A 24,980-nucleotide genomic window follows, 5' to 3' on the forward strand; every position below is an offset into this window, starting at 1 on the left:
GAGATACAGGCCATAATGGATGGCTTTGCTGCCCAGTGGTTTCCTAACTGCAGTGGGGCAATAGATGGCACACACATCCCCATCATGGCCCCATCCCATATGGCCTCGGAGTATATTAATCAAAAAGGGTTTTTCTCCATGGTCATGCTGGGGTTGGTAGATCACAAAGGTTGTTTTACCCACATCAGTGATGGCTGGCCAGGGAGAGTTCATGCCACACACGTATTCTGAAATTCAGGACTGTACTAAAAGCTCCTGGATGGGACTTTTTTCCCTGATCAGAAAATCAAGATTGGCGTGGAGATGCCATTATTATATTGTGTGACCCTGCTTACCCTCTGCTTCCCTGCATGATGAAACTCTACACAGGAGCCCTGACTGCGGCAAGGAAAACTTCAATTACAGATTAAGGAAGTGCAGATTAAGGAATGCATCTTTGGATGTTTGAAAGCGAAGCTCGGATGTGTATATTCTTGCCACACATTTACCAGCCAATAATCAGCAAAGGATTTGTTTTCAAATGGTGCTTTCAAAGTATGCTTTGCACAAAATTTATCACAGTTTTGTAAAAGGGGGTGAATTTAGGGATACACACTGTCATAGAGGGCAAGATCATTGTGCTGAAATCAGTATAAAAAAAAAAACCAGAAAGAATAGTGCAAAAATTAGTTGGGCACCCATAAAAGGGAGGAGTAAAAACACCAGAAAACCCAAACTGATGTGGCACCTGACTGAGACACCTCATGCTCCAGTACCACAGGCAGGGGAGTAAAGAAGAGGGAACTGAGGTTCAGGGCTCCCCCTGGGCCAGATTAATTTATCTGGGGGCCTGGGATGGGACCAAAACTAGGGGTTCAGGGTTCACTATGTGGGAAGGGGGTCTGCTGGGGAGCAGCTGTGGGGTCTGGGTGGGAGGGGAGTTCAGGTGTGAGCTGGAGGTGGGTATTTGTGGGCCTGGTGGGAGGGAGGCTGCAAGAACCACGTGGGCGTGGGGATTCTGGGTGATAGAGTGGGGCAGCAGTGGCGGGGGGGGGGTGTCCAGAAGTGGTCTGGAGGTGAGCAGGGTGTGAGCAGGAGGGAGGGTTTAGGAGCAGGCTGGCAGGGGGCTGGGCAGGAGTGGGGCTCAAGAGTAAGGTGGGGGGTCTAGGCCAGGGGAGGCACTAGCCACCACTACCACCGCCACCCTCTTCCCTGGCTGAGGGAATGGCAGCGTGGAGAAATGCTTGTGGGAGAGGCTTTTCTCCCACCACTCCCAGGCATTTCCCCCTACACACTGCTCTGACTGTCCAGAATTCTGGCCAGAGTGGAGGAGGAGCGTCTCCAGACAGTGTGGTGCTGCATGCTACATAAGAGACATCCCCTTGCGTCACCACCCCGCCTCTCCCATTGGCTCAATTTGGCCAATGGAAGCAATGGAAGGGCAGTGCCTGCATGGTGCACTTCCCTCTAGCACTCAGAGGAGCTCCCCCCACCTGGCAGAGCCTGCAGGCTGGCTCCGGCACTGTCTTCTCTGGATTGGGCCTATGAGGCTCGTGAATCTCTCCCCGACCCTGCAGTGGTGCAAGCTGGTTGGTGCTAGCACTACAGCTATGGCACCTCCCTCCCTTCGCATGGGTGGAGCACCAGTGCCAGCTCGTGCTGCCGCCAGGAGGGTGGGTAGAGCTACAAGAACTTTATTCAGGCTAACGATGGGTCGGAGAAGTTCCCCAACCCTGCGCTAGATGATTACAATTGCCCCTTCTAGCCTTGGAATCTATCCTTCTCTTTTATGCTGCAGCACAGCACAGTCGTGTTCCATCAGCGCATCAATGCTTCATGGTTCACATGCTTGGCCAGCACCTGAAGTGGCTTTTGACCCACATTCTGCCTGTGTTCAACAATACACCAAGTAAATAATGCACCGCAAGAGAATGTGTGTGTATCATATCACTTAGAAATGTGCTAGAACAATTGCATTTAGCTCATTTATACTTATTTCTATACATGTAGGAAAATCAAGAGGATCTCGGTCTCTGGGAGGAGAAATTTGGCAGTTTTTTAGACATCAAAGCTAATGGTAAGATGACATACTGTGAAATTGAAATCACCTTTACCAGTTTGCATAAATATGTGCTGATCCATATTTCTACATGGCTTTTTGTTTAACTACTTAATGGTATCCATCTTACATTTTTTCTCCTATCAGAAGGCTCAGAGGAAAAATGAATAATACAATTAATGAGCTATAGACCTCTCTAGTTCTGTAGTTCAATTCTAACTTAAATTAATAATGAACAAATTCATAACTTATTTTACATAAAATGAGTTGGCTACCTCAGTCCGTTTCCTAACAGTTTTATTGTGCCATAAAGAATCATTGGAGAAGAATAGAATAACCTGCAACTTTTGGCCTTTTTACTACAATTTCATAATTTTTGCCCTTTGTGATAGGGTTGTTTATAAATGCTGATCTGACAAACCAGGACCCCTAAAAAACTTTTCCATGTAGTAAGTATATATGAATGGAAGTGAATCTGAAATCAAGTTTGAAGCAATTGGTAAACAGGCTATTTTCATAATTAGTATGTTCTGATTTTTTATCTTGTTCTTATATTTCCTAAAGTTAGTCCATGTGAAAGCATGCCTCAGGGCTGTTATGTTTTAATGCTTTTCTTATAGGTCCCAGTTCCATAGGCTTGGATTTTTCTTTGCATGGATTTGAACATGTTTATGGAATACCAGAGCATGCCGAAACATTTCTCCTCAAAAACACCAGGTAAAAAAGAAGCAAATTTGCTTCTAAAGAGGGCTATAATTCTGACTTTGGGGATAATTAAGAGGAGAAGAACATCTGGAACTTGAAATTCCAGTGGGAACAATTGCAGGTGATCTTTGTCCTGGTGTCACCTTTGAACATTTAGATTGTACAGCAGTTTAACTGAGCACACCAGATTGTTGTTTGGATGGCCCTTGTAAGTCATAGCACACAATCATGCAATGTGAGGAAATCCAAGAGTGAATGAGCACAAGGAGTGGGATCCCTTTTTCCCAAATTAGAAGGGTTACTTAGCTGTTAGGTGGATTGATGAACAACTAAGGAAACATTGTAAGTCCTGTAATGGAGAAGCCATAACGTTTTCCAGGTTTGAGCTGTGTACGCCATATACAAGTACCATATACAACACATTTTGTATTTTGTTCTAATGGCAGCAACACATCCAATTATGACATTTGTCCCCAAGGAGTAGGTTGCTCTGTTTCCAACTCCACAGTGCTGCCACTGACTACTTGTGCCCTCCATCATGAGTCTATTTAGCCAAGTCTGCATATTTCTCGGGTTTAAACATCATATACTTTACTGAAATGCTAAAAAGAGCAACTCCACATGGCTGCATGGGCTTTAAGCAGAAAAGTGGGGAAGATGAGTGTTAATAGTGCAATGATAAGACCACATCAGAATCAGCGTCATCGACAGCAACAGATATAATTTGATATACCACATCTTGTGTCTTGCTGGTCAAAGACTAACCGTAACAAAGAACATATTAATCCCTGCACTGCAGAGTTACTGTAGAGTAGAAGTTAGCCCAGTGGAAAATGATTACTAGTAGAATGTTTGTTTCTTCATTCCAGTGACAATGATGCTTACCGGCTTTTTAACTTGGATGTCTATGGGCACAAAATCCATGACAAAATGGGCATTTATGGTTCGGTGCCCTTTCTGCTAGCACATAAACCAAACAGAACTTCTGGTATCTTCTGGCTGAATTCCTCAGAAACTCTAGTGGAGATTAATACAAAAGCTGTAATGGAGGTGAGAGACACATGGCATCATGCCAAGCAGATCAATAAGAAATTAAAATACTCCCACATAGGGCAATCTGATAGTGTAACTTTTCACATTTTCCTTGGTGAATCAGGATTGTAACTCTCCTTTTTCTACCTCCCCATTTATTTGAGTGAGATTTATACGTGATCACGAGGATGCATTTTTCAGAAGACAAGATTTAGGAATCCCATAATAAATTTCATATAGAAAATGAAAATTTTGAAGTATTTCAAGTCCTGAAAGAGAAATCCACAAAAATAAATATCCAGCGCAAACAAGTGCAAAAAACCTACTGAGCATTTGTAGCTAATATTTATTAAAACATGGAATTTAGAAATTCTTGGTATTTTCCCCTCCCTAATACTTCATGTTACCATCTTGTTGGTATTCAGAGAAGAAGAATATAGTTGTGATTTCACATCTCTTCACATACAACTATAGTTTTGGTTATTAAAATGAGACAGTGAAAAGATATTGCATTATCATGGTCAAAAATATGCTATATAAAAATCAGAGAAATACTGAGGTTTTGGTAATCAGTGGAGAAATTGTAAAATTAACATTTGGTAGGGAGAGGGCTTCAAATGCTACTTTTTTGTTCCTTTCAAAGCATGTCCCATCCAAAGCTCCTCCAGATATAACTAAGCAGAGAGTGATACCTCAAACTGATGTGCGCTGGATGTCAGAAAGTGGAATAATTGATGTTTTCTTGCTACTGGGACCTACCCCTTTTGACATCTTCAAGCAGTATTCACAACTGACAGGTATTGTCTTGTATTAGTGAAGAAATAGCAGTATGCGTTTATCAGTAAGGTTCCCTGTCATCACTTAAATAATGTGGAACACTTACCTGCTAGATGTGTTGTATTAAAAAGTGGACTAATGTTTACTTATTGAACATAGTAGGATAATCCAGTTCACAGAGCATTTATTGGTGTTCTGAGGAGAGACTACTTTCACCCTTGCTTTCAGTAGCATCTACAAGTGTCCAGGGTTGGCCTCTAAAAGTAGTTGGAAATAGGAAGTTTTTCTATTTGAGGCTGTTCCCAACAGGAAAGGGAGGAATCAGGAGAAAATCAAAGGGAGTGGAATGCTAAGAAGCAGTAGTGGGAGAAAGACATAATGTCCTGTTGCTTCATTCCTAAGGGAGCAGGAGAAGTAGACAGTAACTAATCAGCACGTCCATAAGAGAAGGAAGCAAAGTGACAGGAAAGCAAGTGCAGGGAAATAGGAGAAGAAAGGGGGCAGATGCCAAAGGGTCATTGGGAAGGGGAGAGAGGAGAGCAAAAGTGGAGAAATTGTGACTAATTTCCTTTTTTTAATAAAGGAAAAGTCACTCCACTATAGCTGTTGTTGTAGCCATTTTAGTCCTGGATAACGAAAATACAAGGGGAGTGAGGTAATAGGTTTTATTGGACCAGGGAGGTCAAAAACTTGGTGAAAGAAACAACAGAAGATGGACCAATAAAAGGTATCACTTCACCCACCTTGTCTTATTATATTAAGAGAGTTAAGAGTATACAAACTTTCTGAATATTATTTTCCCATGTAAGCAATTGCCACAAGGGTATCATCTGATCATAAAGAGGAGAAGAGGCCCCTTTGGTCATGAATGAGAGGGTAAATAGATCACATGACTCCCTATGAAAACTGAGGCCCACACTATGAAAATGTTTCAGACTACTGGTCTTGTTGGTCTATCACACACACATACGTACGTTCTTACATAATATTGGAGGTTAAATCCATCCACTTCTGCCACTTTGGTCTCTTTGGCCATGTCTACACTAGCCAAAAACTTTGAAATGGCCATTTCGAAGTTTACTAATGAAGCGCTGAAATACATATTCAGCGCTACATTAGCATGCGGGCGGCCGCAGTACTTCGAAATTGACGCGGCTCACTGCCGCACGGCTCATTCAGACAGGGCTCCTTTTCGAAAGGACCCCGGCTACTTCGACGTCTCCTTATTCCCATCTGCTCATAGGAATAAGGGGACTTCGAAGTAGCCGGGGTCCTTTCAAAAAGGAGCCCCGTCTGAACGAGCTGCGCGGCGGCGAGCCGCATCAATTCCGAAGTGCTGCGGCTGCCCGCATGCTAATGAAGCGCTGAATATGTATTTCAGTGCTTCATTAGTAAACTTTGAAATGGCCATTTGCATGGCCATTTTGAAGTTTTTGCCTAGTGTAGACGCAGCCTTTTTATTATTGCACCTAAGGAACTAGTTTTATTTTCTACTACTAAATAAATATTAGTTTCTGCTCAAGATGAAGTGCCAGAGTAAGGGCAATTAAGATCTTTTATGAGGTATACAGTTAGGAAGATTATAATGGTCTTCTCCACTAAGCTTCACCTTGTCAGTTATTCATGTCAATAAGAATTAAATTCACCCACAATAATTTTAAAACTTCAACAAAAAATTTAATATGGTGAATAAGACTGGTCACTAGAATAACATTATACCACCCTATAGCAGCATGTTTTCTCACATCTATGATACAGTCATTATAGTAGATTCTGCTGCAATTAAGCTTGCCATAAAAATTGTTCTGATCTTAGTTTCTGGTATTAGGAACTCAAAGTATGACACCTGTGCTCTGGATTGAACCTTGGGTAAGCATTCTTCAGTTTCAAACAGTTGCATATGATTTCAGCCATGTCACTCCCAATGACTTTTCCAAAGATTCAGGATAACCCTGAAATGCAACACCAATATTTTGCTTATTGGCTTAGTTTCTAATTTCATATATGTTCCTAGGCACTCAAGCCTTGCCTCCACTCTTTTCCTTGGGTTACCACCAGTGCCGCTGGAACTATGAGGATGAGCAGGACGTAAAGGCAGTAGACGCCGGATTTGATGAAAACAATATCCCATATGATGTTATATGGCTGGACATAGAGCACACAGAGGGCAAGAAATACTTCACCTGGGACAAAAAAAAATTCCAGAGCCCCAAAAGGATGCAGGAACTGCTCAAGAGGAAAAAACGCAAGGTACATTATATGGAGTGGGAAGGCAAATGTAATAGTACAGCATAACCTAGGTCTTACATACTTGAGCAAACATATTTCACTCCATGTCCCCACCAACAGTTACAATTGGCTGTGGTGGGTCAGTTCTTACTCATGTTTTGTTCAGTTAACAGAAGGCGGAGGACAAGCTTTCTTAGTCTAGGCTCCACCTATATGAAACTCCACCTTACGGGATGTTTTACTCCAGTCTTTGTTGGCTGCACTTAGGTCATAAAGAAAGGGCTGTTTAACAACAAGGTGACCTTTGACTTTTCTTTTTATACTGACAACACTTTTTCTCCCTTACTTATGTTAATTGGAATGTCCTGGTATGAAATTGCCTCCCTTAATTCTGTGCTTCTTCTGAGCAAGGTGCTGCCATCAGAGCTGGGCACCTGGCCAATAGCTGCCCTCTCCATCTGCCCAGGTCTGAAGGCAGCACAGAAATGGATGACAGGAGAGGGATCACTCACTGATTACCTATTCTGCTTGCTCCCTCTGAGGCATCTGGCATTGGCCACTGTCAAAAGACGGGATACGGAACTAGATGGACCATTTCTTATGTAAAATAAGGATGGTAATATTGAGACCCCTGAGATATAACATGTGACCGTCCTGCAACTCCCTTTTGGGTTAGGACTTCCAATCTGAGAAACCCTGGTTTCCCCATGAAATCAGTGTAGTATAGTTTAAAAGCACACAAAAGAGCGGATTTCTTGCTGGGTGGAAGATCAGATTTCATGATCCACGACACCTTGTTCATGGCCATGAATTTGATAGAGCCCTACGTAGATCTCTAATCCCAGCCCAGAAATGTGTATCTTACACTGCTGAAGGCCCCCATCAGCGCCACAAGATGATAAGTTTATCTTTTTGTCCAAGGAAATGAACATGCATCTGCCCTTGTTAATTTGCACAGATTCCTCAAACTCTTCAGAAAAAAAAAACCTCATTGGTATAGCTAAAACATTAATGTAACCCCTTTTCTTTCCTCCGTGGGTTACACGGGAGCAGGCAGCACTCATTTGTGTGCCTGTGTGCCTGATGGATTTAATGTTAAAGGGGATCCTGAGTTTCCAAGTGGTGATGTTGGGTAGTTGGGAATTTCCTTTCCACCCTTGATTTCTAAAGGGCTGTAAAATAGGGTGCCTCCACCTAGCTGGCCCCCTGCACACAATTAATGGTGTACCATGGGGACTTTTAGAAAACCTCTTTCAGTTATAATCTGGGTTTAACTCTCAAACAGCAGTTATAAACAATATATATCTAATAGACCAAGTTAGAATTAACACACACTTTTACGTAACAATGTAATGAAACAAGGGTACAAACTAAACATGAATAAAATCAATTAACAATATACACAGAAGTAAATGAAACATATAACTAGCATGTACACTCCCATCAGTTATCCCACCTCAAAGTGTATACCCTAAAGTTTTCAAAGTTCAAGTTACTTGATTGCATTGGCATGCAGCTGTTGTTCCACTAGATCACAGACAGCTTGGTGAGGGTTTTATGTGTCAGTCCAGGCAAGGCAACAAGCTGACTAGCCCCTCTGACACTGGAACTGGCCTCTGCCGCACTTCAACAGACACAAATAAAGTTCCTTCCCTGCAGGGTCTCTCATTAGCAGGTTGTAGCTCCCCAAAGCAATTTCTGACTGGGAGAAAACTTCACACCTGTTCTATCAGCCTGAACTCTCCAAGGACAGGAGAACACCATCTTCTTTTTTCAGCCTAGCCAAAAAGCCGCCTTTCCATCTCAAAGCTTCATGGGAGTTGTAGTCTGTAGAGCCAGATGCCGCACACATGATCTTCCCAGTAACAGTCATAAGCTCCTTTATACACAGGGGCCTACATTAAAATAAATGTATTAACTACAGGCAGATTGTAAATGATTACTAGTGGTATAGGCACAGAAGGTCAAAAACGGTTACAAAAAGAAATAAAAGCTGCAAGCTGTTTCCTAAACATTATCAAAGCTAAATTTGAAGCAAACAAGCAGGTCAGTTTTGAATGCAAAGGCCAGTGTTCCTTCCCAACATAGCAACAATCTTCCCCAGTTCCATATCCTTCAAGTAATCTTGTTTTAGTAAAGATGGAAGAAAAGGGAGGTGACCAGGGCCTTAGTCCTTCCTTTTTTATTTTTTTTATTTTTATTGTTATTAACTATTTATTATTATTATTATTATTATTATGATAAGCTATTTTGCTAGTCTTTAAAGTGCTACTTGACTGCTTTTTGTTTTGATAGTGTACAGACTAGCACGGCTTCCTCTCTGTTACTTTTTTTTATTGTGACTGCGTACCTGGAAAGGCCACACTGAGAATGTTATACTTGGGGCAGCTTGCAAGAAACAGAACAGACAATTTCCCAAATTGGTGGTTTGTTCTAGAATTAGATTCATCAAGCCATAAACAAAACAGCTTCTGCAATATCACACAAATTACCAAGAAGCCACCAGCAATCACAGACTACACCACAGTAATACTAATCCTGAAACTTTTCATTGCAGCAAACCCCACTGCCAACTTTGTCCACATATTTATTCTGGGGATACCATCACTGGACCTAATCATGTTAGTTAGTTACAAGATCAAAGGCACATTCTTGTGCTCTTCTAGCAACATTATATATGCCATTATGTGCCAACAATGCCCTGCCACTATGTACATTGGACAGACTGGGCAAAATCTTCGCCAAAGAATAAATGGACGCAGAGTAGACATCAAGAAACTCAGTGCACATAAGCCAGTCAGTGAACACTTCAGAAGAGTGGGCCACTCTGTTAAAGACCTGAGAATTTGTGTCCTAGAGCAAAAAAGAATTTAAAAACAGGCTAGAGCGAGAAATTTGTGAATTGGAATTCATATTCAAATTCGACACATTAACATGTGGTATGAACAGAGACATCAATTACCTCACGCATTACAAGGACTGGTTCCCTTCCTTTGATGCTCATAATTATCTCAGGCAGGACAATTAACATCTCCCTCCCCCTCATCCCCCTCCTTCAGCCCTATGTATTTGATTTGTCAGTTTTTATTGCAGTTTTTTTTTTGTCCTCTGTACTTATAAATGTCAGTCTGTATTGGAAATAAGATTGCTCTGAAGAAGTGGATCTGGCCCACAAAAGCTCATGACCAAATAAATCATTTTGTTAGTCTTTAAAGTGCTACATTTCTGCTGATTTGTTTTGCAAGAAGCCTGAGGGAGCCTGGCTGGGAGTCAGCAGTGACCCACTCCCAGCTTGGGCTCAGCTTCCAGGGAAGGAGCCAAGCAAACTGGAAACATGCTGGAAGATGGGAAAAGGAGGCATCAGATTGCTCAATCCTGTCCCTGGCAGCTGGGTCTGCAGCAGGCTATCCCCTGCCCAGGCCTTGCTGCCAAGAACAGGGGCTAATTGAGCTAGACCACCTGATTCCCCAGCATACTTGGTCTCTGTCCCCAGGACCTGAGCCCAGGTAGAGAGTGGGCTGCCATTCCTTCCCTGCCAGGCTCTCTCAGACAGAAGTGACTCCATCTCACTCTCTTCCGAGCTGCCAGGGAGAGCTGCTGAACATGCGGAGGGGAGACACAGGGAGAGGACAGAGCCACTTTCAGCCCCCACATCTTTCCCAGGCCCAAGGCATAGTCCTCCACAAAACAAAAGAGACAAATTCATCACACTGAATATAAGAGGAGTACATTTTCCTACTCTCTCTGGAAGGAGGTGATGTTGCCTTGCTATTGACCCACAGGGTACCCGTCCTTCTCCTAAATAGGCCCTCAGTTTGGTGGTTTCCCATGGATGGAGAAGAACAACCTCTCACCCTAGCCTACAGAGACCTTTTTTCCTATTGCCACTACTCCTGCACCAGTTTCTCTCTCCTCCCTCTCTCCAACTGGGAGAGTGGTTCTTAAATGTCCCAGGCAGGTCCCATGTGTCCTTAGTTGACCTCAGATAACCTTCTTTCAGCTTGTAAGGGAAAAGGACTTTGTTATTGTAGGGCTAATATCCCTGTGTGTCATCACCTGCACCTGCCCATTTTCCAGAACCCAGTATGACCAATATGATTGCTCTGATTACAGCTGTCCAGCCTGACTTTGTCACAGTACTGTAGTTACATTTTATGGCTAGGGAAGAAACTAGTCACCACAACAGTCAGAGAAAAAGTGATTTTTCCAGGCACACTTCACCAATTGTCTCATGATGTATTATATAGTTTTTAGGGGTGTGGAGGTCCTTTAAATATAGATGATAGTACTGATCCTTAGCTGACCCTTATTTCAGGTAGGCAAGCATGCAGTGCCACTTGTCTTGTGCTATGTGTAACAAGTAAGCCCAGGGGCTAGTAGCTCCTTTTTAGAAAATGTGACTATACATGCCTTCACCTGAATCAGGACTGAGATCTTTCTGTAATACACTGAACATTTGATGCTAATATTGTCTTCTCATATCTTGTGCTCTTAGCTTGTCGTCATTATAGACCCTCATATTAAGGTTGATCCCACATATACCCTATACTCTCAGGCCAAAAAGAGGGGGTATTTTGTGAAGGATAGGAAAGGCCAAGACTTTGAGGGCATCTGCTGGCCAGGTAAGAAAATCCATTGATTATACATTTCAACTTGTTTATTTTGTAATGTTTAGCAGACTAGTGTAAGTCAAAAGCAGATGGTCATGTGGATAGAACTAAAATTTCAAAAGGAAAAATGGTATGTGTAATTCTTGGATATTCATTATTCCAATTAATTAATAGCTCTTTTTACATTTCTAATACATCTCCCAGGCTTCTTACCACTAATTCCTCCTCTGCAAACATAGGTCTGATTCCATGGGAGCTCCAAAAATAGTGGACCCTCAGTATTCACTGGCTCCCTCACCAATCAGCTCCTCCCCCTTCTTCCAGCATTTCCTGCCCACTGGGGGCTCCACCAATCAGCTCTTCCCTCTCCCTCCCACCGTTTCCTGCCCACTGCAGATCAGCTGTTGAGCAATGAAGTGATGCAGAAGGTTTTGGGGGAGGAGGCAGACTGAGGCAGGGCAGGAGCAGGAAGAGGTGAAGCAGAGTGGAGGCTTGGGGGAATGGGTGGAGTCAGGCAGGGCCTGGCAGAGCAGGAGGTGAGCATCCTCCCACCAACTAGAAAGACAGTGCCTTTGTCTGCATATAATCGAGATGCATGGCACCACAAAGTTACTGAACTTGTGCAAAGAGCAGTTCTCTAAGTTGCCAATGTAACATAAATTCTAGGCAGGATGTTACTTAAAATTGTTTATAAAAGTAAGCAAAAGTTGAGTCAAATAGACTGCTAGAAATTGGATTCTGAAAAAAAGAACTGTAAGACAAGGCCTTCAAGGCGTGCTGCTAAAAAGTCAGTGGTTGGCATAACAACAAGCTGAAAGATTCTAGAAATAGAAGGAGTTGTTTATAGTTGAAATCCCTGAAATGTATTAATTTTAATCAGATGAGATTGCCATTTCTTCTTAGATTTTGATGATGGTTGTTACAATGGGAGTAAGCCAATAACAACATCAGATCCCAATCCCCAGTTTACTATTTAAATGTTGGAACAGGGAACGAGGGTTTCATTCACAATTTCTCCTTCATGGGGCCTGAGACACTCCTTTGAAAAGGACTTCAGACTTCATGGATGTAGCCAGACAGAATCCCCCTGCTTTACTCCATCTTGCCCCTCTTAGGTGCCTCAAAGCACGAAGGACAAAGAAGAAAACAGCACGGTCTTAGAATGCTTGAAAGCACAGATGTGCTTATTTCACGCACAGTCTTTGATGCTTTAAGAACACAGGATGTGCTGCCCCAATCATGACCCTGGATAATGGAAGAACACAGATAAGAGGGTTAACAAGCCAGCCGATGACCACAGGGCCTTAAATTGCCCTTGGCTGGTATCGCTAATTGACACGCCTACACAATTGTCCCAGGGGAGGAACCTCGCACCCCTATGAAAGAATGTCCTGCCTTAATGATTTAGTTACCTTTATGTTACAAGTGTAAATTAAGTTGCAACTCTCTTGTAAGAACTGGTGTCACAAAGGCGAACCAGCATAATTGGCATCTAACAAATAAGGAAGAGTGTGCGTGACCCAAGGGGTATAAAGAAGGGTCCGGCAGACCGCTCTAACTGAGCTCCAATTACCTATACCTGCCAGTTGGGTACGGTCTTTGCCTCCTGAGGTCCCAGGGGACGCCAGCCTCGCACACCTTCTTCCCAAGGGATTGAGTGATAGACACTAGCCACACCGGAGTCGAAAGACACAGGGGTGAGAATTATACCTGTAATGTACTTTGTGCACATTTAATAGTAAGAGCTCTGTAAACTGAGGCGCTTTGTCCTCAAATGTGTAACTTTAATTTGTAATATAATTGGTATACCATATGTATCATCCTACTAGTAGTTAAGAAAATAGAACAATAACCTTGTAACCACTAAGATTCTTATTTCTGCCTTTTAATAAATAGTAACCATTTAAGCTTTCAGCCTGACTCCTTCCAGTTACTATGACTCGGCCAAACACAAAACAAAGAACCTTAGCCGTTTGGTTATATCAGCCTGGTCAGTGGTAAGGTGCAGTAAAAGCTGAGTGCTGAGTCGTGTCGCCTCCACGGGACAGACTCCAGGGGCATCCGTCAGCCTCCCTGGCTGCCCTCTGCAAAGGGACAGTTTGTCCTAGGAGTTAAAAACTCGGGTGAAATAAGCTCTCTGCACCAACATTTGGGGCACCCGTCAGCCACACTGGCTGCCCGCTGCGAAGGGACTGTCGGTCCTAGCAGTCAAAGACTCGGATGTAACTAGGCTCACAGACCGCTCATTTACCTGGCCATCGGCTAACAATGGACCAGTGCTTGCTGCCTTCTTTGTGTGGTGTATAGGTAGAGGAAACCTTTTCACTTGAAGATTATGGGGCCATGCAGGGAGAAAAAAACAGTGACCTTGGTGCTGTCAAAATGAAACAGTGCCACAGAAACTCTTTTCAGCAAATGTGAGAACAGCAACATTGGAAAAGGTTTAGATCAGATGGAGGCGGAGAGTCTAAGGCAGGAAAAGGTAAGGCGAGGTAAGAGTTAATAGGATTTGGACACTATTAAGGTCGGTAAGCCCCGATTTTATATTTTAAATTATCCATTTAATTTCAGAAAAAATGACTTTTGAAGGTGTTACCAGGCTTAAAATCCTAGCTTCAAGCAACTGTAGCAACAAATAAACCAGGCAGTCATGGCGTGGCTGAAGCTTTGAAATAAGTATATACAGTAAATACATTTTGTTTCATTCGTGACCATACTTTGAAGTGCTGCACTTCCAAAACTACCAATACACTATTGGTGAATACTGCATTACTGGTGCCTGGTAAAGACATCTAAAAAAGGACATACGAAAGGATCATTGGGGTTCCAGCAGCAAATTAGCTGTGTGCAAGGTTTAATCACTCTGGTTCTATACTTACTGTATGTAAAGAACTCGGTACAACCATTGCAAGCCACTAGTGTACTTCAGAACTCAATTACCCACCTGATGCTAGCCTGTAGCCTCGAGGCTTTGATTTCTTCACTGGCTTCCAGTTGGCTTTTGAATGCCATTCAAAGTGCTGATTGTCATGTTTAAATGGTGTGGAACTTAGCCCACCAGAGTCCAACCACAGTGGTTTTCAGAGCACACTGTAGGGTGTACGTGCTTAGTTTAACACTTTCCTACACTTTGCTTAGGTTTCTGTTTGTGGCATTCTGGGTTATATATTAAGGTTACTGCAATGGCAGAAGTCTTAGTGTTATCCATTGTAGAGATCATTATATTGGCATATCCCAGTGCTTGGGCACCAAGGCAATAGAAGCTGTAAAAGTTAACATAATAAATTTGATGTTCCAAACCTGCAGGTTCCTCTTCTTACCTGGATTTCACCAATCCTGAAGTCCGCCAATGGTATGCAGAACAGTTTGCCTTCAAGTCATATGAGGTTTGTATTTCCTCTCTTTGGGTCCTAAGGAGCACATCAAAAACCTGGAAATGGGGAAGAGGTAGTCAGAGGAGATAAACTACTAGACAGAGGAGAAAGTAAGGCAACGTGCCCCACCACGTCACTTTAGTAAGAGTCAGCTGGCGCGCCCTGCAAAGGCTGGGGTGTGCTGCTGAAAGCCAGTTGGTGGGCGGTGCAACTTGTGGAATGCTCTCCCAGCCAGGTTCCTACTGCAGGCTGGCACACACAGCCACATTAGACAGGCAGGTTAAAGGGGCCAGCTGGGGGCATACTGTAAGGCAGATGTGTGCACTCCCAGGCAGGTTACTGACATGTCCCCTCAGTGGATGCTGAGAAACACATGTGCCAGCCATGACATGCACTGTTGCTAGTGGCCCCTGGGAAGAAGCCTGGGGAAGGGAGAAATACCCAGAGGGTCTCTGGCACCATTGCCAGTTTCCTGGCATCAGTGCCCCCACCCAAACAGTCAACAGCTCCCTTGTTGCAGCAGCAGCGAACACCACCTAGGTAAGGTAACCTGGCCCCAGGGCCCCTCCCCACAACCCCCCCCAGTTCTCAGCCCCTTGCCCTGACTCCTTCACCCCCAGCCCTGACTCCTGCACCTCCCCTCCACATCCAGAGCCTCCTACCCTGACTCCTTCACCCCTAGCCCTGCCCCACCTCCCCAGGTCCCTGCCCTGACTCCTGCACCTCTCACACCCTCCCATCTCTCTGTTTTGAGCTCCCCACACTCCACGCACACATTTCTTACAGATACTGTGATATTGCAAACCCCCCTGCCAAGAGGCCCGCCCCAGGTACCCGTAAGAAATTTAAAGTTACTTTCACCTCTGCTACTAGATAAATAAACTAGTGAGGCTTTGTATTTGTAGATGGTCATAAGCCGTAAAGGCAAATCTCCTGCATATAGTGACAAACATAGGCTGCGGAATGAGCCTTACCAAGCCCTTCTCAGCACTAAGGAAACTCAGAGCCTAATTCACCACTAATGCAATTCCCCCGGTGGTAGCCACAGTGTGGAGAGAGAACAGGCACTGTGTCATCTGATGCAGCTGCCTCATTCCCAACATCTCTCCGTAGGAGTCCACATAGGGGATGATGGGCGAGTACTGCCTTTGAGGAGCACACACTTGCTCTCATGTCATCTTCTCTCACAATGAGTTTGTTTAAGTGAAGAATAGTGTGGGAGTATAGATTGTTCATAGCCTACAGTCACACCTCTCCTAGCCCCTTCCAGGCTGTATTCAGTATTAGATATGTGGTTCTCACTGAGACTGCTCAGTATCCAGTGGTTTGTGTTTTTAAATCTTGTAGCCCCACTTTGCAAGGGACTGGTAATTCCTGCTACTTCAGACCCCTCACATCAAGTCCCAAGATGGCTTTTTCTTCCCATTTTTATTTTCCTGTCCTTTTCTGGTTTCCCTCTTCTGGGCTTTTCAATATTTTTAAGTTCACATAGGAACTTTTATGCTGCCCCTGCCTCCTTCCCATCCTCACCCATGAGAGGGCAGCATTCTGCTTGCTGTGAGATTTGCAAAATCTCTTGGTTGCACATGTGAACTGGGCCCACAGAACCAAGCCCAAAAAGCCATCTCAGCTGAGTGCTGCGAGAGCTGAAAAGGTCAAATCACCTTGTAGACTGCGTAAGCTGCGCCTGTGGCTGGATGAGTTGGGGGTTGTCAGGAGAGAAGAGTGGGAAGACAGGCAGCTTTCAGGAGGTCACTCTGACTTTTACCTGGAGCCACAAGGGCACATTTGGAATGCCACTGGTCTGTTGCTTCTCTTCCTGTGCAGCCCCTATATTGGGACCTCCCTCTACTACAGTGTGTGTAACACTGACTTACCATGATGACCGAAATGTGTCGTAAATGCTCCTTTGTCTCACAGGGCTCTACTGAGATCCTGTTTGTATGGAATGATATGAATGAGCCTTCAGTCTTCAAAGGGGCAGAACTAACCATGCAAAGAGATGCCGTCCACCATGGCAACTGGGAGCACCGAGAGGTTCACAATCTCTATGGTTTTTACCAGGTAGGGCATCTGAAGACAAAAATCAACTGCAATAGATAACTTGTCCTTGGAGATTATGTTTATTATTTGTGTTGTGTGACACCAAGACTGGGCCCCTGTTGTATTAGAGGTCAGTATGTTGGAATCAGTTTCTCTCTGATAAATCAGACCTGTAATGGTGCACTCATGCATATCTTTCTACTGTGACAATGTAATGACATCAATTTATTACATAAGCAATGTCAGCATTTCTATGTTTGCCTCTGTTCTAATATCCTCCAACAAACTGTTGCTGCTTAATAAATAATAATTACTATTATTTCTAGACATGTTTCTTAGCGTGCCTGCCTTTAATTGGCTAAAAATGGAGTATGGTATATACAGTCTGTAATTAGTTTATATCCTTGTCAGTTATTCTCATGTTTTGCAGCAAATGGCAACTGCAGAGGGACTCATTAAACGGTCAGAGGGACAGACGAGGCCATTTGTTCTCACACGCTCTTTCTTTGCAGGATCACAGAAGTATGGTAAGCATGAACAAGCTTTATGAAATCACAAACAGTGCTGATGTTCTCTAATGCTTTTGAATGTAATTGTGCGTTTATGTTAGGTCTGGTACTTGGTACTAGGGCTGTCAAATCATTAAGAAATAATTGCAGTTAATCATAGTTTGACAATAAGGCCATGTCTACACTACAGTGATCTTCCAAAAGATCTCATCCCCACACAAAAAAGCTGATCAAAAGAGTGATCTGCCCTTTCAAAAGAGAGCATCCACACAGCCCCACTCTTTCGAAAGAACGAGCCAGGGATTGAAAACTCTGGCGCCACGCGGACTGCTCTTGAGAGAAGGGCCCCCAGAGCATGTGTACACACTTTTTTCCGAAAGAATCTTTCAGAAAAAGGCAACAACTATCAGAAGCGGGTCTTTGCCCATGAAAGCTTATGCTCCCAAATATCTGTTAGTCTATAAGGTGCCACAGGACTTCTTGTTATTCTCTCAGAAAAAGGTGCTCTTCCTCATCTGAGAGAAAACCAGGGCCTCCAAAAGAAGTGCCACATTCTTTCAAATTCCTTTCAAAAGAACGTGTTGTGTGTGTAGAGGCTCCATGGGATCTTTCAAAAGAGCCCCGGCTAATCCAGAAGATATCACTAGCATAGACGTGGCCTAAAACAATTCCAAATTAAATTCAGCATGAAAGCATATCTTCTGGAGGATGATTGAAGCATGAAGGGACTATATGAATGTTTAGCATTTCTCGTGCATCTGTGCAACATTTTCAGAGGACACTGTAAATAAGACAAAAGCAAAATTACGTCCTATAAATCTAAACAAACTTGTTTGTCTTAGCAATTGGTTGAACAAGAGAAGGACTGAGTGGACTTGTAGACTGTAAAAAAAGTTATAAAATGCAAGTATGTAAAAATTCCACATTTGTAAGTTGCATTTACATAAAGACATTGCATTATGGTATTATGGTGAATTGAAACACACATTTTTTTTACAGTCCAAATATTTGTAATTAAAATAATATGGTTAGCACTGTACAATTTGTATTCTCTGTTTTAATTGAAATCAATATCTTTGAAAATGTAGAAAAACATCCAGAATAGTTATAATAAATTTAAGTTAGCATTCTATTATTGTCTAACAGTGTAATTAAAACTGACTAATCATGAGTCTGTATTAATATAGTTAATTTGTTTTTCATCAATAGCTCATGTTAGCTATGATTAACTGACTGCCCTGCTTGGTACTTCAGCACTAATAACCATAGAAATATTTTGTTAACACTAGGATGGCAGTTTTGATGTATAGTTGTTCAGTAATGTGAGTGAGTTTAAAAGCTGTTTCATTTCAGGACCATAGACAAATCAAGCAGTGCACTTGAAGTGAATGTATTACTTATAAATTAACTTAGGAGACTCAATTCAGTGTATATACTTGAAACAGTGCTACTGGTATTTTCAGGGGCAGTGTGGACAGGAGACAATGTAGCAGAGTGGAGTTACTTAAAAATCTCCATCCCGATGTTGCTCACAATCAGCATTGCGGGAATTTCATTCTGTGGAGGTAAGGAGTTCAACTGGAATTTTTCCCAACATGTACGCCACAAGTGTTACTGAGCTTGTGTCTCAAGATAGATTTGAATCAATCACCAGCAGAACTGCCCACTTTTTTCCTACACTCCAGTGTCGTTCAAAACAGTTTCCTATATTTAGTCCAGTTACCACTCCCGGTAGTATTCTCTCCTTCACAGGCATAGTCATCTTTGGTAGCATGAGAGTCCTTTGCACTGACAGTTTAGAGGTGTCTTCCAGTAGCATGAGTCTAATGTTCTCCTGTGAGAAGAAAAACCACTCACTGTGTGTCTAAAAGCTGTCAACCCATAACAGATAGTAGTCTGATAATTTTTTTCATTCTGCATGTCCAAGAGTGCCTTTCAGCAGGGTAGAAGGTACCATTTTACATCAATATATTTATAGATTTGGAATGTTTATAATGAGAGAAATTCATGTTTTCCAGAACACTTTCCAAAAACAGTTTGCATGTCTCTTTCAGCTGATGTGGGTGGGTTTATTGGGGACCCAGAACCAGAGCTACTTGTTCGCTGGTATCAGGCTGGCGCATACCAGCCCTTCTTCAGAGGCCATTCCAATATTGAGAGCAAACGGCGTGAACCATGGCTGTTTGGGGATGAGAACACACGGATCATCAGGGAAGCGATTAGAGAGCGCTACACCCTTCTGCCCTATTTGTATTCATTGTTCTACCAGGCACACACAACAGCTGAACCTGTCATGAGGTAATAGAAAGAGCTAAATTAAAACTACTTGTATTACATAAAAAGCCTTCTTATGAGCCAGGAATTTTAATGATAATGTCAAGAAGGATGCTTGAGAGGGGGTGGTTAAATTACTGTCCCTTGCATTTGTGCCTTTCAATTAGGATTGCAGAAAATGAATGTATATATTTGCTTTTAAGAAAGAACAATTGAGCCCATCAGGTAAATAAACCATTCCCAGATACAGTCTTAGAGAACATACGGTAGACCCTAAGAAAGATGTTATCAATTATTCTTATTCATATTTACAGACCTGTACACAGCCGGGGGGGGTGGGATATGACTCCACCATGGGCTGCCCTGCCCCTTCCCCATTCTGCCTCCACCCTGACCAGCCTGGCTGGCGATTACCTGTGGCAGGGGCTGGACAGTCAATGGCAGTGGCAGCTGCTAAGGATCTCCTCCCGGTGGCCTCCCTCCCCCCTGCACTCACCACACAATGTTCTACCATGTCCTCTGGGCTTGCTGAGCCCTACTTCTTCACAGGCAGCTGGAGGCCTCCTGGCTGCCCATGGAGAAGTGGGACTCACCAGGCCAGGAGGATGAGGTGTAGTCCCACATGCTGGGGATGTGGGAAGGCAATCCCCTGTGGCCGCTGCTGCCCCTGCCTTCCACCGCCACCTGCCCCAGGTAATCCCCCTGGGCTGTTGGTGGGGGGGTGTTTGGGCCAGACAGGGGTGGAGTGAGCTGGTCCCTGGGATCAGCAGGGGGTGGGGTGTTAGGGTCAAGCATCTTAAAACTAAGCTATGTGTGGATAATATGCATTTTGGTGTGCTCACTAGCTTGAGGAAGGATAACAGCAAAGGTACTCCAAGAGCAGAGTTCATTTTCTTTTTATTTGCTTTCACATTAAATAACCATCGTAAGCATCACTCCTGGTTCATTATCCTGAATTTTAATGTATTTTCTTCCACGCCTAACTTTGCAATAAATATTTACATCAAGTGTTTTTTTGTTTGTAACGGTGTGCACAGCCACACACTCATTTAGTATGGGGGTTGCACATAAGAAATTTTTATCCTCCCAAAAGAAAATTCAACCGATCCAAGGATGGAAAAATCTTAGAGAGAACACTGCTCCCCTGCCCTACATGCCATCAGGAGCGCCCTGGTGCATGCGCAGGGCTGGGGCAGCGAGGAGAGCCCCAGGTGCACAGCAGCGAGGACCTCAGCAGGCAGGGTAGGAAGGAAGGGGGAGAGGGGTAGGGCGGGAGGGGCCTTGGTGCATATGGGCATGGCCACCATCAGCAGGGATGCGGGGGCAGAATGGCGGGGCCAGGTTGGCTGAAAGGAGACCAGTGGTGGGAAGAGCCAGCTGGAGAGGTGGGAGTGGAGGGAGAATGGCGGGGCCTGCTGAGGGGTGAGGGGTAGTCCACATTTACAGACCCAGCACACACCCCTGCCACCTGAAATTCCCATGTATGCTCCTGATCTAAATACTACCAGTGGATCTCTAAGCTAAACTGAGAACTACAACACCTGCCTTTTCTATTTGTGCTCTGGTAAATGCTTTTTTGCTCAGAAACTGAGCCAACTGGGTTACCTTTCCCAGAGATCATTTAATATAGAAAATTCAAAGATAAAGTATATGCCAGACCACATTTCCTAAAGCCAGTTTTCCTTTAGTAATGTAATATAGACATTAAATTACTAAACTAGCTTCCACTGTGCTCCTTTCCATCCATAATGAGAGGTCGCAGTGGAGCTGGGTGCAACAGTGATATCAGTACAAGATAAATATTACTAATCACTCTTCTGTTTTTGGCGATTGCAGATGACACTAGAATCAGTGTCTTTTTTCACATTTCTCTTCACTAGTTGTAATGCAAAAAAGGCCTGACTTCTAACTGGGGAAAAGTTCTGGGGTGCACTCTGTTGCGAGCCTGATTTGTGCATGCAGGCATCACAAGAGCTAGTGAGGGCATATGTCTGGACCTTTACATACACAAGCATCCCCTATCTGTACACTCTTACAGCACTTCTCCATGCCCTGGGCATGTTCCTTTTTCAATTTAGGGCCATGTTGATTATATTGACATATACAATAATAAATACTGCCATGGTTATAGCCAGCTATTGCGGGAGGTTCAGAAACCAAAAAGGAAGTGTAATATTTTCTTCACTGGTTTAGGAGGTCAAGCAGAGTATGAATCTGTCTCTTTAGCAAGCCAATAAACAGTCAAGTTGCAGCATTCAACAGGCTGCCTATTAGTAAGCACAGAAGTGTTTGCTCTTGTTCTTGTCTCTCAAAAGAAACAACTATTGTTAGCATAACATTTTGAAATTATGAATAAGCAAGGGAAGGCCTGTGCAGTGAGCCCATGATTAGTGTACCATATTACTATGCAATTCAACTTCTGAGTCAGGTTTCTCAATCCCTGACTAACAGGACCCAGGATTGCTGTAGAACCAGCACAGTCAGCTGCAGAGCAGAAATCCTCTCTTCCAATAATTAGTCAGTTTGGGAGCAAAGTCCTATCCCTCTCTCCTCTGCTAGAATCAAAATTGATGCTTTATGGGTTCATAAGGAAAGGGGCGATTCCCAGGGTTGCAAGGAGAAAAATGGAACCACATGCCAAAAACAGTAAAAAAAAAAAATACTCATTAAACAATAATTAGACTGAGCACACACATTGAGAACCCCAAATACTGTGATCTTCCCTGCAAGAGCCTGTGGAGGAGATTGGGTTAGATCAGCTCTTTCCTTGCAAGTAGGCAGCACTGGGAAGTGCCTTAGTTTTTGCTCAGCTGGGAATCATAATGATTGTACAAGAAATGGCATTTAAAGGCAGAGATGAGAAATTTGTCCAGTCTTCCTTGGGTGGATCATGGTAGTTACAAAAATGGGCCTTGTGGGAGAACAGGAATGTCAAAATGGTGTGGGGGCCTGCAGACTCCAGCTGAGTCAGAGGAGTCCAGTGGGAAAGAAAAAAATGACAAGAATCTACCTTGCTTTCTACAGGCCTCTTTGGGTAGAGTTCCCCAAGGAACAAGAAACTTTTGGAGTAGAAGATGAATACATGCTGGGTAAGTCAATCATTTCCTAAATCTAGACATCAGCTGCTGTTTAAATTTCAAATTTAAGCACTTTTGCACATTATAGTAGCAAAAAGTGTGAAAACCCCAGGCAAGATTTTTAAAAGTGAGTGATAGTGGGTGCCCAACTTCAGGCACTGTAAAAAAAAAAAAAAGCCTGATTTCCAAAGGGTGAATGACCAAAACTTCTGAAAATCTGACTCTTTTACAGTAGGGCTGTCACTTAATAAACTCATGAAAAAAATTGTGATTAAATTTGCAATTAATCTCAGTTTTAATCTCACTGTTAAACAGTAGAATACCAATTGATCACACATATTTGCACTGTAACAATGATAAACAGTAGAAATAGTATTTTTAGTTCACCTCATACAAGTACATTAATGCAATCACGAAAATGTAACTTACAAATGTAGCTATTTTTGTTATATAGCTGCACTCAAAAACAAAACATAAAACTTTAGAGCCTGCAAGTCCACTCAGTCCTACTTCTTGTTCAGCCAATTGCTAAGACAAACAAGTCCGTTTGCATTTACAGGAGATAATGCTGCCCCATTTATTTATTTTACAATGTCCAAAGAAAGTGAGAACACGTGTTTGCACGACACTTTTGTAGCTCCCATGACAGGTGCGTTAGATATGCTAAATATTCGTATGTCCCTTCATGCTTTGGCCACTGTTCCAGAAGACATGCTCCCAGACATAATTAAATAAATGATATTCCATTATTATTTAACAGCTTGATTAATTTCTCAATTAATCATAATTAATTTTAATTTCATGACTTAATAGTGATTCACTTTTTAAATCACTTGACAGCCCTACTTTGAAAGTGCCTCATGTTGTGGTTAAAAAAAAAAGAGACACTCATTGCCACTTGAAAATCTTGTTCCTCATTTCCACATGACAGAAATGAACTTAATTCAAGCATCTAAAATCACAACCTACATCAGGAATTCAACATCAAATAACTAATTATACAGAGCTGAGGGAAGGGTTGGAGTTATTTCAGTGCTTCTGATGTAATCGACCTTTTCTGTGGACACTAATAAATCATCCTTCTCAGAGCTGAGTTACCTTTGAGGCTAGAAATTACATCTTCACGTGCAAATTTTTAGCCTTTTGAATGTTCCAAGTGTTAGAAATTCGAAACTTTTCTTCCACATGCCCTGTCAGTTACACGTTGAACACGGCACTCTTAACCAACCTATTCAATAAATTTTTCAGAACAAGGTGTGAACATTTCCCAAGAAGTGCATAAAGGGAGTTTCTTTGCCAAATGGGGTTGGCTTCTTCCTTAATTTTGGTTATAAGAAAAAGTGTTTTTGTTTAAATACAAAAAATATATTAACAGATTTCCTGGACCCTCCCACTTATGTGTGCAAACACGTTAATCCCTAGAACCCTGGATTTTATCCCCTGTGAAGCCGGGGCACGAGGAGGGATGGGGGGCATTTATGTGGGAGTACATTGGTAACATACTGGTAACACACTGCATTTTTTTTTCAGTGCTGGAGTGTAGCATTGCTTGGTCGTAACTCTTACAAAAAAGTAGTGCTACTTTCAAAAGCTCCTAAAACAAATAACGCCCCGCAGAGCCACCCCATCCATAGGATGAGGCGAAGCAGCTACCCCAGTCCCAGATTTTGGGGGCCCCATTGTGCCTAGCTTCTGCAGCAGGCTAGGAGGGCATTAGAGCAGAGTAGGCTGCCGTTCCTGCCACCTGCCTGGTGAGTGGAGCAGAGGGGGTGACTCCCTGCTGTTGCTGCAGCCAAAAGGTTCAAACCCCAGCCCTGTTGGTAGGGATGGAGCAGGAGAGGGGCAGGGCCTGGGACACGGGGTGGGTGGCCCCAGGTCTTGTACCTGGGACACGGGGTGGGGGTGTCTTTGGACCCCACCCGTCACCTCAGGACACACCTGCCTAATTCCCACTGCCTTTCAAAGAGATTTGAGCATCTCATTCCATTAGATGCTTTTGAACATCTCAGCCAATGAGTCTGCAATCTTCAAATTTAAATATTAGCAGCACAATGGAATCTTTAGCTAAAGGTGAAACAGCTACACAAGAGCTAGTTTATTAGTATCTTATGCAGCACTTTCATTAGTAGATCTCAAAGGCGATTAGTATCATTACCCCCTTTTTAAAGATGTGGTAACTGAGGCACAAAGAGGTGAAGAGACTTGCCTGAGATTACCCAGCAGTCCAGCAGCTGAGCCAAGCACAGAGTCCATGCCAGCTTGAGTCTCACTCCAATACACTGTCCATAGGCTGCGCTGCATGTTCTTATTTC

At 43.2% G+C, this 24,980-nt stretch overlaps 1 protein-coding gene across 2 annotated transcripts in view; it reads left to right on the plus strand.

Moving 5' to 3' along the window:
• GANC (glucosidase alpha, neutral C) overlaps positions 1 to 24,980 on the plus strand; it is a 53,051-nt gene that overhangs the window by 14,799 nt on the left and 13,272 nt on the right. For both annotated transcript variants that reach the window (XM_074997064.1, XM_074997065.1), the window contains exons 7-18: positions 1,990 to 2,056; positions 2,659 to 2,755; positions 3,613 to 3,793; positions 4,419 to 4,572; positions 6,567 to 6,802; positions 11,277 to 11,403; positions 14,698 to 14,777; positions 16,686 to 16,829; positions 17,239 to 17,335; positions 18,781 to 18,882; positions 19,372 to 19,615; positions 22,616 to 22,680. In XM_074997064.1, coding sequence (XP_074853165.1) covers positions 1,990 to 2,056; positions 2,659 to 2,755; positions 3,613 to 3,793; positions 4,419 to 4,572; positions 6,567 to 6,802; positions 11,277 to 11,403; positions 14,698 to 14,777; positions 16,686 to 16,829; positions 17,239 to 17,335; positions 18,781 to 18,882; positions 19,372 to 19,615; positions 22,616 to 22,680 — 1,594 coding nt within the window. The remainder of the gene's footprint in view (positions 1 to 1,989; positions 2,057 to 2,658; positions 2,756 to 3,612; positions 3,794 to 4,418; positions 4,573 to 6,566; positions 6,803 to 11,276; positions 11,404 to 14,697; positions 14,778 to 16,685; positions 16,830 to 17,238; positions 17,336 to 18,780; positions 18,883 to 19,371; positions 19,616 to 22,615; positions 22,681 to 24,980) is intronic.

This window comes from Carettochelys insculpta, chromosome 6, assembly GCF_033958435.1.
Source record: "Carettochelys insculpta isolate YL-2023 chromosome 6, ASM3395843v1, whole genome shotgun sequence".
Lineage (NCBI taxonomy): Eukaryota > Metazoa > Chordata > Testudines > Carettochelyidae > Carettochelys > Carettochelys insculpta.